This window comes from Giraffa tippelskirchi, chromosome 13 (assembly GCF_054371585.1).
Source record: "Giraffa tippelskirchi isolate mGirTip1 chromosome 13, T2T-mGirTip1v1.2.pri, whole genome shotgun sequence".
Classification (NCBI taxonomy): Eukaryota; Metazoa; Chordata; class Mammalia; order Artiodactyla; family Giraffidae; genus Giraffa; species Giraffa tippelskirchi.
In genome coordinates, this window is record NC_137287.1 from 28,412,973 (window position 1) to 28,428,797 (window position 15,825).

General features: G+C 38.2%; 1 protein-coding gene across 45 annotated transcripts in view; it reads right to left on the reverse strand.

Moving 5' to 3' along the window:
- MRTFB (myocardin related transcription factor B) overlaps positions 1 to 15,825 on the reverse strand; it is a 227,198-nt gene that overhangs the window by 150,839 nt on the left and 60,534 nt on the right. For 9 of the 45 annotated variants that reach the window (XR_014072958.1, XR_014072952.1, XR_014072951.1 and 6 more), the window contains exon 1: positions 2,391 to 2,630. The exons of 29 other annotated variants lie outside the window; for them this stretch is intronic. Coding sequence is in view for 6 of the 16 variants with exons in the window: in XM_081556380.1 (XP_081412506.1) it covers positions 2,391 to 2,435 (45 nt within the window). In the remaining 10 variants the exon portion in view is untranslated. Of the gene's footprint in view, positions 1 to 2,358; positions 2,631 to 15,825 lie in introns of those variants that run through there. 7 more of the 45 variants (XR_014072956.1, XM_081556392.1, XM_081556388.1 and 4 more) reach the window with 1 other exon arrangement.

A 15,825-nucleotide genomic window follows, 5' to 3' on the forward strand; every position in this document is an offset into this window, starting at 1 on the left:
AACTTACTTAGTTTCTTGCCCACACCCAATTTAACAGTTAAGTATTAAGTAACATGGTTTTGTGGTCCCAGACATTTAACATTTTTGCATGCATAGTTCATCAGTTTACATAATATTTGGTTAAACTACATAATTATGATTACTACTACTACTGGAATAAACATATTTAGGAATAAACACAGCTGACTTTGGTTAGCACATAACTTAATAATTAGTGAGGGCAGAAATGCATCACTAGACTTCAGCGTCACCTCCTCAACACGCCCACTCAGTGTGTCCCAGGACACAGGAGCGGGAGAAGGCTGGCCATCCCACAAGCTGAGCAAGAGGAGGATGGATAAGGCAGCTTCAACCAAGAAACATTTTTAAACTGATGTTGATGCCAAGGGCACCTCATACTGGAAACTTGGTCTTTTCAAGGTTTCTGGAATCTGTTAATACAAATTACTTCTTAGATATTATTTCATTACCGTCTAACTTTATGCAAAATGTGTTAAGACTGCACTCTGAGACAAGAGTTCAGAGTACAAACCAAATGAAAGTTAATATTCAGAGTTTTGCAACAGCACTCTAGCAGATGGTACACTTTTACCTAAGTTTGTAATTCCATTAGTTAAATACAAAATAATCTATTCTCACTGTAGCACAGTCCTTTCAAAATTGTTGTGAATTCTTCTCTCCACTAAACACACTTTGGCATACATCATAAAACTGCAATTTCAAACAGCTATAAAACAATAGTTGTAGATAAGTGTTTGTTGTTGTTGTTGAGATATATTCACATACTGTAAAATGCACCATTTTAATGTGTACAATTTAATGATCTTTAGCAGAGTCACAAGGTGTGCAACTATCACTATCTAATTTCAGAACATCCCACGGTATCTAAAAGAGACCCCACCCCCATTAGTAGTCCCCTCCTAAATCCCCCTTCTCCCCGCAGCCTTTGGTACCACTAATCCACTTTCTTGTCTCCATGTACTTGTCTGTTCTAGACATTTCATTTAAACAGTTTTACTTCCATTCTAATCTAGATGCCTTTTATTTCTTTTCTTGCATTATTTCCCTGGCTAGACACTGTGCAATGCTGAACAGAAGTGGCAGGAGTGGATATCCTTTCTTGTTCCTAATCCAAGTGCGGAAGCTTTCAGTCTCTCACCATCAGTATGCTGCTAGCTGTAGGTGTTTCACAGATGCCCTTTATCAGGTTGGAAACACTCTTTTGTATTCTTAGTGTTTTGGGTGTTTTTATCACAAAACAATGTTAGATTTTGTCAAATGCTTTTTCTGTATTTATTAAGAAAATTGTGGATCCCTCCCTCTTTATTCTGCTATATAGTGTATAATATTGATTTTTAGATGTTAAATAAATTTTGTATTCTTGTGATAAATCCCACTTGCCATGGTATACGATCCTTTTTATAAACTGCTGGATTTGGGTTGCTATAACCCTTATTTACAAGGGGTATAGTCTGTAATTTTCTTTTCATGTGCTCTCTGTCTGGTTTTGGTATCAGTGTACTATCGGCCTCAAAGAACGAGTTAAATATCCCCTATCTTCTATTTTTTGGAAGAGTTTACGAAAAATTGGAGTTAATTCTTTAAACTGGTGAAGCCATCTGGTTCTGGGATTTCCTTTTCGGCAAGTTGTATCATCACTAATTCAATTTCTTTATTTGCTACAGGTCTACTCAGATTTTCTAATTCATCTTGAATCAGTTCTGGCAGTTTACATCTTTCTAAAAAATGGTCCATTTCATCTGAGTTACCTAATTTGTTGACATTTCACTGTTCACAGTATTCTCTTAAAATTCTTTTTATATCTGTAATGTTAGTAGTAATGTTCCCACTTTCATTCCTGATTCTGGTAATTTGAATTTTTCCTCTTTTTTCCTTAGTCTAACTAAAGGTTTGTCACTTTTTTCAAAAAACTCTAATCAAAACCCAGCTTTTGGTTTCACTGATTTTTTTCTATTATTTATTTTCTCTATTATTTATTTCTATTCTAAATCTTATTACTTCCTTCCTCCTGCCTGCCTTAGTTAGGTTTAGTTTGTTCTTCTTCTCTGGTTTTATTAAGGTGGAAAGCTAGGTTGTTGATTTTAGTTCTTTAGATAAGATATTCTTATCTAAAAAAGTTATCTAGAAAACTAGGGGAAAAAATTAGAAAACTAGAAAAAAAAGTTATCTAGAAAAGTTCTAAACTTTTCACAAAGTGATATAATATGCATCTTAATGCACAGTATCCACACTCATAAATTTAAAAAGACACTTATGTTCAAACTAGTTAAGCTTAAACATTCCCAGAATCATTCCTGCAACACTGGAGTATAATTTCAGACATTACAATCACACTACCTTATGGATACCTTGCCTTCTTCAGAACATACCCGATGAGGAAAACATCTCATTCCCCCACAAACAGTCCTTTTCATCTATCTCAGAATTCTATCACAACAAGGTCCTTTCTTGCACTGAAAGGAAACCATCACTGCGGCAGGTTGTATTTTCAAAAGGAAGACATGACACTATCTTCATTCCTATGCCTTATTACAACATGACTCTGGCATTCCTCCCATTAAAAGGTGAGGCCTAAGCTGCTTCTGCTTGCATTTAGGCTAGTCTGTGCTATAAGGTAAGGGGTGCTACATGACTTATAAGATTAGGTCATAATAGATCTGCCTAGGTCTCTTAGAATATTCATCTTTGGAGCTGCTGAGATGCCCTGAGGCTGCTATATGGTGAGGAAGCCAAAACTAGCCCATGGAGAACATATACTAGCCCTAAGATGAAATGAAGAGACAGAGAGAAAGGCCCGGGCAGCCCCCAGCTACTTCAGTCACCTTCCCTTGCTGCTGCATTTTCAGCCACTGTCTGACTGCAACCAAACCAGAGACCAAGCCAGAACTGCCCAGCTGAACCCTCCTCAAATCCCTTACCACTGTGGGTTTCAGCCACTAAGTTTTGGGGTGATGTGTTACATAACAATAGTAACTGGAACATTTACTCTAGATAATATGTACGCCTTAATCCAGGGTCTATACTTGGCACCAGGAAGAGAAAATTCAATTAATTTTCCAACAGTGGAAATACTAAAAAATTTACAGCTCATTCTCAGTGTTCTGAGAGCTTATTATCAATTCATTTGACAGTGTTAATTTTTTTTAATTTAAAAAAATTTTAATGGGACAATGTTATTTTAAATCGCAGTTTCACTTTTCACAATTCTGGTCACATGAGCATGAACTAAAAGATAGCTTATCTACATTTTCTTAGTTATGAGACCCAGAACTGAATCCAGTCTTCCAATGAAGGTACACATGAACTGCTGAAAAATGCAGGAAGACTATTTCATTCACTGGTGAGGCTTTTATTAATTTGGTGTGAATTTATACATACGAACCTTTAACAAAATCCTTTTCTGCAGGCAATGGTATACTACAGGATATCAGTTCAGAGTTAAGGTTTTGGAGTTAGATACAGAGACAAAATTCAGCAATATCACTAAGAAGCTATATGACCTCGAGCAAGGTGTATTAACTGAATAAAACTTAATTCTTTCATCTATAAACAGGTCACAGGACACTAGTTTAAATTAATGAGATTATGATAAAGTTTAAATGTCAGCATATAAGTAGCTACTATTATAATGGTTTCTCCAATCATCCTCTTCCTATTTAACTGATTTTTTGCTCATTTCAACCCGAGGTCAGAGCCTCACAATTATCTCTATTAAAAAAGCTCTTCCTATATTTATTGCTTCATTTATTTATGATCTTTTAAACAAATAACCATTAATAGAAGATGTAATGGAAGAAAACACCCATTAACAATAGCAATGAAAAAGATAAAATATCTAGAAATAAATGTAACTGGGAATGTACAAAACCTTTATATGGAAAATGTTAACACATTACTGAAGAACTGCAATGAAGACTTGAAAAACTACAGTATATTACATTTTTGGACAAGAAGACAACATCATATAGATATCTATTCTACCTAATTCAACTTATAAAATTTAAATGATTGAAATAAAAGTACAAAAAGGATCATTTTTCCTTTGAAGAGGAATAGGGAACCTGGGCAAGCTAATGCTAAAGCCCTTATGGAAAAGAAAAGGAAAAAAAAAGAGCAGAAGTTGCCTGGAAAACCACCGAAAGAGAGGCGAGAGTGCTACTAGCCTTAGCAAATATGCAAATATATTATGAAACCTCAATGATTAAAACAGTATGATATTAGTATCTGAAGTGAGAGACAGAAAGACATGATACAGAATAGAAGGTCCAAAAACTGATATATATATCTATGCATGGAAATTTACTATATAATAACACTGGAATTGCAAATTAAGAGCTTAAAAGATGGACTTTTTGAAGAAAGGTACTGGGATAACTGAGTAGCCATTGGGGGTGGGGGAAAAACTTAACATAGTTCAGCAGGATAAATTGCTCATGAACCAGAGATTTAAAGGTTAAAATAAGAGATCACAAAGGTTATAGAAGAAAATTTATTTCTTTGCCAATGCCATTGTCCCTCCATTGCCTTGGGGTGAGGGAGACCTACCACCCCAACTCCTGAAGCCACAGAAAAAGATGAATAAATTATATAATTGTATATGGCGGCCCAGACAGTAAAGAATCTGCCTGCAATGTGGGAGGCCTGGGTTCGATCCCTGGGTTGGGAAGATCCCCTGGAGGAGGGTATGGCAACCCACTCCAGCATTCCTGCCTACAGAATCCCACGGACAGAGGAGCCTGGCCGTCTTCAGTCCATCGGGTCGCAAAGAGTCGGACACGACTGAACAACTAAACATATGCATACATATTTATATGTATATTCATATCAATGTCTACATGCCAGGAAAACCATAAACAAGATCAACAGTGATCAAAATGACATACCAGGAAGTCTGTATTTGCAACTTATCACATACAGGAATAAGCTCCTATTAACAGAAAAGATCAATAATCAAAATTTTTTAATGAGCAAAGGATATGAGTAAAGCTCACAGAAAAGGAATGTTCTTTTAAAATATGACAAGATGCCCAACCCTCCTCACAAAGAAAGAAATGTTAAAACTACCACAGGAAACCATTTTCATTTAGACTGGCAAAATTCTGAAAGTTTAATAACAGAGATTGGCAAGACTGGGCCTTAACTCATAAATTAGAAGGATATAAAGTGGTATAACCTTTACGGATAAAAATCTGTCAACACCTATTAAGATTACAAATACACGAACTTTTTGATCCAGCAATTTATCTTCTGGGAATTTACATGTTCAAGATGAAATTGTAGGTGGGACTTCCAGAAAGGCAGAGAAAAGAGCTCAGAAAGTCCTCTCCCCAAAGGCAATGATAAGACAAAACTGCCAAAAATAACCTTTTCAAAACTGCAGAAACTAACCAAAGGCATATAACAACTGCAGAAATATTTATTCAATAAAAAAACCTACTGAATCTTTGTTTTAAAAAAAAAAAATTCTGTGGCATTTTGCAAATCTAGAATGTAAAGGACTCTTAAAATTTAAAATAAAACACAAAAATTCCAATTTAAAAATGGGTGAAAGATTTGAATAAGTATTTCACTACAGAGAATATACAAATGTGTGATAAACACATGAAAAGATGCTCAGTATCATCAGTCACTTGCACAGGGAAGTGCAATTAAAACCACGATGAGATACCCCTTGACACTCACTAGAACGGCTATAATAAAAAAGACAATAAAAAGTGTTGGAAAGGGTGTGGAGAAACAGGAAGCTTCACACAGTGCCAGTGAGAATGTAAAATGATACAGTTACTCTGAAAAACCACTTGGTATTTTCTTAAAGTGTTAAATAAAATTTCACCATGATCAAGCAATTCTACTCCTAGTTATCTATCCAGAAGAAATGAAAACAAAATCCACACAAAAATTTGTAAACATACATTCATAGCAGCATTGTTCATAAGAGATCAAAACCATAAACAACTTAGTCCATTAATTAGTGAATGGATTAACCAAATGTGGTATACATTCCAGTGGAATATTATTCAGCCACCAAAAAAAAGAAAGGAATACTGATATAATACAAACAAAACTAAAAAACATTATGCTACATGAAAGAAGACAGATGCCAAAGACCACATATTGCATGATTTCATTTACATGAAATTTCCAGAAAAAGCAAATCTGTAGAGGCAGAAAATAGACTAGTGGTTTTCCAGGGTTGGAAGTAGAAAGAGAGATTAACTGTAAATGGGCAAAGATTTCTTTCTGGTGTGATGAAATGTAAAATTAGATTGTAGTGATGGTTGCCTGATTGTGTAAATTTACCAAAAACCATTAAATTTTACACTTTTAAATGAGTGAATCTTAAGGTCTGTAAATGATACCTCAATAAGACTCCTTTTAAAAATATACTATAATCTGCATGTGAATGCTTATAGGAACAAAGTCTAAAAAACTGGAAACAATCCAAAGCCCTTCGGTTTGAATAGAATAAAACACTGTGGTGCATGCATATCACAGATGCCACTGAGCAATAACAGGGATGAGCCACTGTCCTCTGCAACAAGGAGGTTGAACCTCAGATGCATTATGTTAAGTCGAAGAAGCTACTCTCAGAGGCTTCAGTACAGGGACGCTGTGGGAAAGTACAGAGAGCAGATCCCTGGCTGGCAGAGGTAGGGTTGATAACAAAGAGGAAGCCAAGGGAGTTTCGGGCAGATGGAACTGTTGTGTATCTTGATTATGGGTGTGGTTACACAACCCTGTATCTTTGTCAAAAATCAGAACTGTATGTCAAAAACAGTGACTGCGGGACTTGCCTGGCGGTCCAGTGGCTAAGAATCTGCCTGTCAATACAGGGGACATGGGTTCAATTCCTTGTCCAGGAACTAAGATCTCACATGACTTGGAGCAACTAATAAGCCCAAGAGCCGCAATAAGCCCGAGCGCAGCAACTACTGAAGTCCAAGCACATAGAGCCTGTGCTATGCAGCAAGAAAAGCCACAGAATGAGAAGCCCACAGACCGAACCTAGAGAGTAGCCCCTGCTTGTTGCAACTAGAAAAAGCTCAAGTGCAGCAACGAAGACCCAGCACAATCCTAAATAAATAAATAAAATTTTTAAAAAGTGTTACCGTATGTATATTAAAAACAAATTTAAAACAATGATACTGTATTTGTTGCAGTATGATTTTTAATAGTGACCAATCAGAAACAACTCCAGTCATGATCAATAGGAAATGAGTTAAATTATTGTACACCCAAACAAAATATTAACTCTACACGGTTATAAGAAAGAATGAGGAAGCTCTCATAATACTGACATGGAAAGATATATGATTTATTGGTAAGTGAAACAGTGAACTAGAAAAAGAGAAAAAGAAGAATATAAACATATTCAGTTTTGCTAAACTGAAACTCTGAATGTAGACACAAGAAAGCAGTAGAACCATTTTCAACTGAGTGAGTGTGAATGGGGTGTGCAACAGGGTGACTGCTGTCAGAGGGGAGAGCAGATGTTAGTACTGTTTTATTATTATCTTTGAACTTTGCTGTTGTTTAGTTGCTAAGTTGTGTCTGACTTTTTTGCGACCCCATGGACTCATGTCAGACTCCATGTCAGACTCCTCTGTCTGTGGGATTTCCCAGGCAAGAACACTGGAGCGGGTTGCCATTTCCTTCTCCAGGGATGTTTGAAGACATGAAGGGTAAAAGGAAACAAATAAACACAAAAATCAGTTTTTGAATATTGTTCCATCTTCCAATATACACACTCTCAACGCTGTGCCATCTGAAATTTGTTTTCCTACTGTATATTCATCTTTCAGTTCAGTTCAGTCACTCAGTCGTGTCCGACTCTTTGCGACCCCATGAATTACAGCACGCCTGGCCTCTGTCCATCACCAGCTCCCGGAGTCTACCCAAACCCATGTCCATCGAGTCAGTGAGGCCATCCATCCATCTCATCCTCTGTCGTCCCCTTCTCCTCCTGCCCCCAATCCTACCCAGCATTAGGGTCTTTTCCAATGAGTCAACTCTTCGCATGAGGTGGCCATCTTAGTCAATGATTAAAATCAAAACTGAAGAGAACTAGGAAAATCCTCGCAATAAATTAAACTTAAACTGATGTTAATCCATTACTACACACTATCCTAACTTCATGAGTTATGTGAGGCATAACTGTGGGCGAGTTACTTAACTTGCTTAAACCTCTTTGTAAAATGGGTGTAAATGGTCTCTCTCTTCAGTTCAGTCACTCAGTCGTGTCTGACTCTCTGCGACCCCATGGACTGCAGCACGCCAGGCCTCCCTGTCCATCACCAACTCCCGGAGTTGACTCAAACTCATGTCCATTGAGTCGGGGTGCAAATTATATGTGGCAGTACCCGTCAAGTGCTTGGAATCAAGGCTGGCACTGAGCAGGCATTCAATAATTGCACATTGGCTTTGTTTTTAGTTATGGCTGATTCCTGGCTGATGTATTCACCTAACTGTCACAGTGTTCAGCCCATATATCACGAGACCTTGTCACACAAGACCTGTGGTGGTGAAAGCTGCTTGGGTTCAAATTTCAGCTCTGAAATTTTCTAGCTGGTGGGCAAACCACTTAAACTTCCAAAGCCTCAGGATCTTTAGTTAAAAATGGGGTGACAAAGGTACTTATTTCACAGGATTAAAAGGAGAATTGAATGGATTTGAGGTGCAGAGCAGAGCTTTGAGTACATATTCAGTAGTCAACAAATATTAGCAACTCCTGGTTCCCTAATGCAATTATTAAGGGAATTTTGTAAAAACTTCATGTAAAACCTCATTTCTAGCTTGTCTTGACTTCAATACTTCAAACTTCCAGCAAGAAAGAATTTATTCCTACCAAATGTTCTGACACACACACAAAAACATTCTGATGAATAAATGATAATACGGTTTTTAAATTTCCCTAACAGGCATACATAAGCTAGCTCTAAAAGTAATGGAGGTTGAAATCAATATTCATATTTTGTCCTGTTTTTTCTAATATTTGTGATTTAACAGGTTTTGGGTTGCTAGATACATGGCAATATAACATGGCTATATAACATGGCTATATATACGAGTTGTTCTGAAAAAATAAAAAACTAGGTACCCAAACTAATTTCAGTGATTATAAGAATTTACCAGATTTTTTAAAGCACAATTAGTAAAATAAAAACACTCTATATACTTTTTATTTCTTATAACCTTGTTATCTCTTCAGCTTTTTCCTAAAGTAGCCAGAAAAGTTCAGGATTTTGAATTTAGTCCTTGAAAGTAATTGTTCAGGGTTACAATTTCTGTACTGGAAATGACTAAACCAATGAAGGGGAAGGAGCTCAGGTTTCTATGTTCCGTAAGCCCTTTGTTTTCCAAGCAGCATCATTTTAATTATTTCCCATAAATACATCAATGTCCTTAAGAAAAATATTTTTCAGATAAAGATTAAAAACCTTTAATCATCATTTGGAACATGATGGAAATGACCTCAGCATATTATAAACCTTCTAAAACAGATTTAGTGCATGAAAACTCATTTGCCAAATGAGAAAAGCAACTAGTTACATGGAGTTACTAATCACATTATTTTAAGAAGAAAAAGACTATCAGATGAGCAAAAACAGAATATTTTTAGAGAATTCTAGGAGATCTTGGCTGACATAACCATTCTCTCTTTGCCAAGCCAGGATTCCCATTAAACTTTGGGTAGGAATTAAGACTTCATTTCAAATGAGAGCGAGCCCCAAGTATTTCAAATACTTGGAGCCCCAAGTATTTATCCCCAGTGGAATTCTGACCATGAAGCAAAGATGGCCTTTCCAGAAGGGCTGGACAGAGGGTGATGTAACACGATATGTCAGAGGGCGTGCTGTGCAGCCATTCATACACCCGCCCCTCAGGTAGGGTAGAGGCAGCGCCCCCACCAACCTATCCAAGGTGTCATGCAGAGGGCAGACACCCCCGTTAGCCTGACATCCAGCTCCCTCTCCTTAGCACAAAGCACTGGTAAAGACTGTCGGCCTTAAATAAGGTCTTTGAGGCTGCAGGCAAGTGATTCCAGACAGGTCTTTATCTGATCTCCTAGGCAATTCTATCAGGTGACTGGAACAGGGAATTCCAACACGTACCAAAATACAAAACAAAAGGCAGATTTCTCAGTTTTGAACAACTCAACCCCATGCACATCACTGAAGTACTCAACACACTTGTCTGCAGCCTCAAGTGCAGTACTTGGGTGCAATCTCAAAAACGACAGGATTACATTATCTCGGTTCATTTCCAAGGCAACCATGCAATATCACAGTAATATTGTGATATTGAAGGAGAAACTGAAGTTGAACGGTTCTATGAAGACCTTCTAGAACTAACACCAAAAAATGATGTCCCTTCATCACAGGGGACTGGAATGCGAAAGTAGGAACTCAAGAGATACCTGGAGTAACAGGCAAGTTTGGCCTTGGAGTACAAAATGAAGCAGGGCAAAGGCTAACAGAGTTTTGTCAAGAGAACACACTGATCTTAGCAAACACCCTCTCTGAACAACACAAGCAAAGACTCTACACATGGACATCACCAGTCAACACTGAAATCGGACAGATTATATCTTTTGCAGCCGAAGACAAAGAAGTTCTATGGAGTCAGCAAAAACAAGACCTGGAGCTGACCATGGCTCCAGATCATGAGCTCTTTATTGCAAAAATCATGCTAGAATTGAATAAAATAGGGTAAACCACCAGGCCATTCAGGTGTGACCTAAATTAAATGCTTTATGATTATACAGTGGAGGTGATGAATAGATTCAAGGAATTAGATCTGGTAGACAAGAGTGCCTGAAGAACTATGGATGGAGGTTAGTAATATTGTACAGGAGGTGGTGACCAAAACCATCCCAAAGAAAAAGAAATGCAAGAAAGCAAACTGGTTGTTTGAGGAGGCTTTACAAACAGTTGAGGAAAGAAAAGAAGCAAAAAGCAAGGGAGAAAGGGAAAGATATACCCATCTCAACGTGGAGTTCCAGAGAATAATAAGGAGAGATAAGAAGGGTTCCTAAATGAACAATGCAAACAAGTAGAGGAAAACAACAGAATGAGAAAGACTAGAAATCTCTTCAAGAAAACTGGAGATATTAAGAAAACATTTCATGCAAGGATGGACAAGATAAAGGACAGAAACGGTAAGGACCTAACAGAATCAGAAAAGATAAGAAGAGGTGGCAAGAAAACACGAAGAACTATACAAAAGAAGTCTTAATAACTAGGAATAACCACAATAGTGTGGTCCCTCACCTAGAGCCAGACATCCTGGAGTGTGAAGTCAAGTGGGCCTTAGGAAGCATTACCACAAACAAAGCTAGTGAAGGTGATGAAATTTAAAAACTTAAAAGATGAGCTATTTAAAAACCTAAAAGATGATGCTGTTAAAGTGCTGCATTCAATATGTCAGCAAGTTTGGAAAACTCAGCAGTTGCCACAGGACTGGAAAAGGTCAGTTTTCATTCCAATCCCAAAGAAGGGCAAACTACTGTATAATTGTGCTCATTTCGGATGCTAGTAAGGTTATGCTCAAAATCCTTCAAGTTAGGCTTCAGCAGTACATGAACGGAGAACTTCCTGATATAAGCTGGATTTAGAAAAGGCAGAGAAACCAGAGATCAAATTGCCAACATTCGTTGGATCATATAGAAAGCAAGGGAATTCCAGAAAAACATCTATTTCTGCTTCATTGACTATGCTAAAGCCTTTGACTGTGCAGATCACAACAAACTATGGAAAATTCTCAAAGAAATGGGAATATCAGACCAACTTATCTGTCTCCTGAGAAACCCATAGGTGGGTCAAGAAGTAACAGTTAGAATCTTAAATGCAACAACTGATTGGTTCAAAATTAGGAAAGGAGTGTAACAAGGCTGTGTAATGTCACCCTATTTAACTTATAGTGGGAGTACGTCATGCAAAATGCCACACTGGTGAATCACAAGCTGGAATCAAGACTGCCGGGAGAAATATCAACAACCTTGGATATGCAGATAATACCACTCTAATGGCAGACAAAGAAGAGGAACTAAAAAGCTGAAGATGAGGATGAAAGAGGAGACTGAAAAAACAGGTTTAAAACTCAACATTCAAAAAACTGAGATCATGGCATACAGTCCCATCACTTCATGGCAAACAGATGGGGAAAAAGTGGAAGCAGTGACAGGTTTTACTTTTTTGGGTTCCAAAACCACTGTGAATGGTGACTTCAGTCATGAAATTAAAAGATGCTTGCTCCTTGGAAGAAAAGCTATGTCTAACCTAGACAAAGTATTAAAAAGCAAAGATTCCACTTTGCCAACAAATGTCTGCATAGTCAAGGCTATGATTTTCCCAGTATTTGTGTATGGATGCGAGAGTTGGATTATAAAGAAAGCTGAGCCCTGAAGAATTGATGCTTTTGAACTGTGGCATTGGATAAGACTCTTGAGGGTCCCTTGGACTTCAAGGAGATCCAACCAGTCCATCCTAAAGGAAATCAGTCCTGAATATTCATTAAGGACTGACGCTGAATCTGAAACTCCAATACTTTGGCCACCTGATGCGAAGAACTGACTCATGTGAAAAGACCCTGATGCTGGGAAAGATTGAAGGCGGGAGGAGAAGGGAATGACAGGAGATGAGATGGTTGGATGGCATCACCAACTCAGTGGACATGAGTTTGAGTAAACTCTGGGAGTTGGTGATGGACAGGGAGGCCTGGTGTGCTGTAGTTCATGGGGTTGCAAAGAGTCGGACACAACTGAGCAACTGAACTGAATACTTCAATAAAATTAAACATTCAGTTCTGCAGTCACACCAGTCACATTTCAGGTGCTCAACAGCCACACATGACTCATTACTACTGTCCTAGCCACACAGAACAGAACATCCCCATCACTGCCCAAAGTGTTCCTGGGCAGTGCTACTCTGTATCCCTTGGCATTGTGTAAGTTTTTTTATAGTGAGTGTGAAAGAAAAAAAGATATTTTTTCAAAGGAAAAAAGATACTTCCACTTTGGGAGGGAAAAACAAAACAGGTTTTGGTTTTTTTTTTTTCTCATTCTGTATCTCTTTTAATAGTTACTTTTTGAACGTTGCAGAAGCACCAGAAGCTTTGTTGTTGTTTAACTGCTAAGCCGTGTCCAACTTTTTGCAACCCCATTAACTGCAGCATGCCAGGTTTCCCTGTCCTTCACTATCTCCCAGAGTTTGCTCAAATTCATGTTCACTGAGTCGGTGGTGCCATCCAACCATCTCATCCTGTCACCACCTTCTCCTCCCGCCTTCAATCTTTCCCAGCATCAGGGTCTTTTCCAATGAGTTTGATTCTTCACATGAAGCAGCCAAAGTAATGGAGCTTCAGCTTTAGCATCAGTCCTTCCAATGAATATTCAGGACTGATTTCCTTTAGGATTGACTGGTTTGATCTCTTTGCAGTCCAAGGGACTCTCAAGAGTCTTCTCCAGCACCACAATTTGAAAGCATCAATTCTTGGGTGCTCAAGCCTTCTTTATGGTCCAACTCTCATATCCATAATGACCTTTATTCTGCCAATTTTCTCTAAGCTATTTAATTCTTACTAATTCAGCTCTACTTAACAAGAGTTCAGATGCCACCAAAAGAAGGAAGACAATGACATAATTTGAAGCATGACATTGCTGTTGCTCTGTAACATCTAAAAAAGGTCATGTTACTCATTCTCAGTAGAAGCAAGCACAGTTGACAGAAACCTGCAGTTTAGACAAACATTTAAATTGAAGGTTTTCTTCAAAAGAATAATAGCATTTAAAAATAGATTCATTTTTTTTCCTGATTCAATTCAGTACAAAGTAGAGAAGAAAAACAAGCCTAAAGCTTAAAAAAAAAAAAAAAAAAAGTGCCATTTTAACTGAAAAAGAAAATGGCAATGCTAAGAACAAGTCTTGAAATGAAGGCTGTAACACCAAAGCAGTGAATGTTCATAATAACCAGTTCCTTGGGGCCTTCTCAGGTAATAGAAGTTTGAAGCATCTAGTGAGGTTTTAAGAGAATAACATTTTAAATGAAAAGTTAATGAAAAGGTCTCCAGAAAAAAAAAAAAAGGCACATATATAAGTTTGTAAGGAATATACAGGTAAAACCACATACAGGAGACCCTGAGTCCCCTTTGAAAAACCATTAACTGCTGCTGGAAAATCACAACCCAGTCCCTGTCGGGATCCCCATCAGCATCCAGTGACCCATGAGGTCCCATAGTAGATCTAACCTGTGCCCTAAAAGTCCTCCTCAAAACCCTCCACAGCATCACATCCATCTACTTTCCTAATGCAGCCACCAGACCCGAAATTTCAATCATAGCCATCTGTTGAAGGTTCTTACTACAGGGCCATCCATAATATATAAAGATAGAAAGCCACAGTAATTAGGACAGTGTAGAATTGACACAAGGATGTACTACAGACTGACAGAGCAGAGCCCATGTACGCTGAGCAAACTAGATACAGGATAAAGTGGCATCACAAACCAGTTGAGGGAAAACAAACTCTGCAATTAAAGACACAGACTCGTGCAACTGGTTTATATTCACATGGAAAACTGTTCCCTATCTCATACTCACACACAAATAAATTCCATGTGTATTAGACTTACACTGAAGAGCAGAACTTTTGAAAGAAAATATGGTAGGATCTCTTTATGATCCCAAAGTACTCAGAGTACAGAGAAATTTATTAAATATGGTATAAAAGGGCACCAACCATAAATGAACAGACTAATAAGTATGGCAGATAGATGGGCAAACAGTGGAAACAGTGTCTGACTTTATTTTTCTGGGCTCCAAAATTACTGCAGATGGTGACTGCAGCCATGAAATTAAAAGACACTTACTCCTTGGAAGGAAAGTTATGACCAACCTAGAGAGCATATTTAAAAGCAGAGACATTACTTTGCCAACAAAGGTCCTTATAGTCAAGGCTATGGTTTTTCCAATGGTCATGTATGGACGTGAGAGTTGGATGGTGAAGAAAGCTGAACGTCGAAGAATTGACGCTTTTGAACTGTGGTGTTGGAGAAGACTCTTTGGTGTCCTTTGGACTGCAAGGAGATCCAACCAGTCCATCCTAAAGGAGATCAGTCCTGGGTGTTCATTGGAAAGACTGATGTTGAAGCTGAAACTCCAATACTTTGGCCACCTGATGTGAAGAGCTGACTCATTGGAAAAGACCCTAATGCTAGGAAAGATTGAGGGCAGGAGGAGAAGGGGACGACAGAGGATGAGATGGCTGGATGGCATCATCGACTTGATGGACATGGGTTTGGGTGGACTCTGGGAGTTGGTGATAGACAGGGAGGCCTGGCGTGCTGCGGTTCATGGGGTCGCAAAGAGTCGGACATGACTGAGCAACTGAACTGAACTGAACTGAATAAGTATGACTTGACTAAAATGTAAAACTTAAACACAACAAAGCACACCGTAAATGAAGTGGAAAGATAAGCTACTGGCAGAACATATTTGAAATGCAAAATACCAACTAAGATAAATAGAATACATAAATAATTAAAGATATTTTAAGGGGGGGGGGAGCAACTCAATAGAAAGCCATACCAGCCACAAAAGATGTAACTGAAACAGCCAAATAAACCTAAGAAATGATGCTCACACACACGAGAAATCAAGGAAATGCACAATTTCAAATCAGGAAAACTTTGAAAATCTGGCAATACCAGGGGTTAGCAAGGATACAGAACAACAGGAACTCTCAGAGGGTGCTGTTGAGGGATGAAGTTTGTACGACACTGGAGAATGATCTGGCAACAGCTAGTGAAG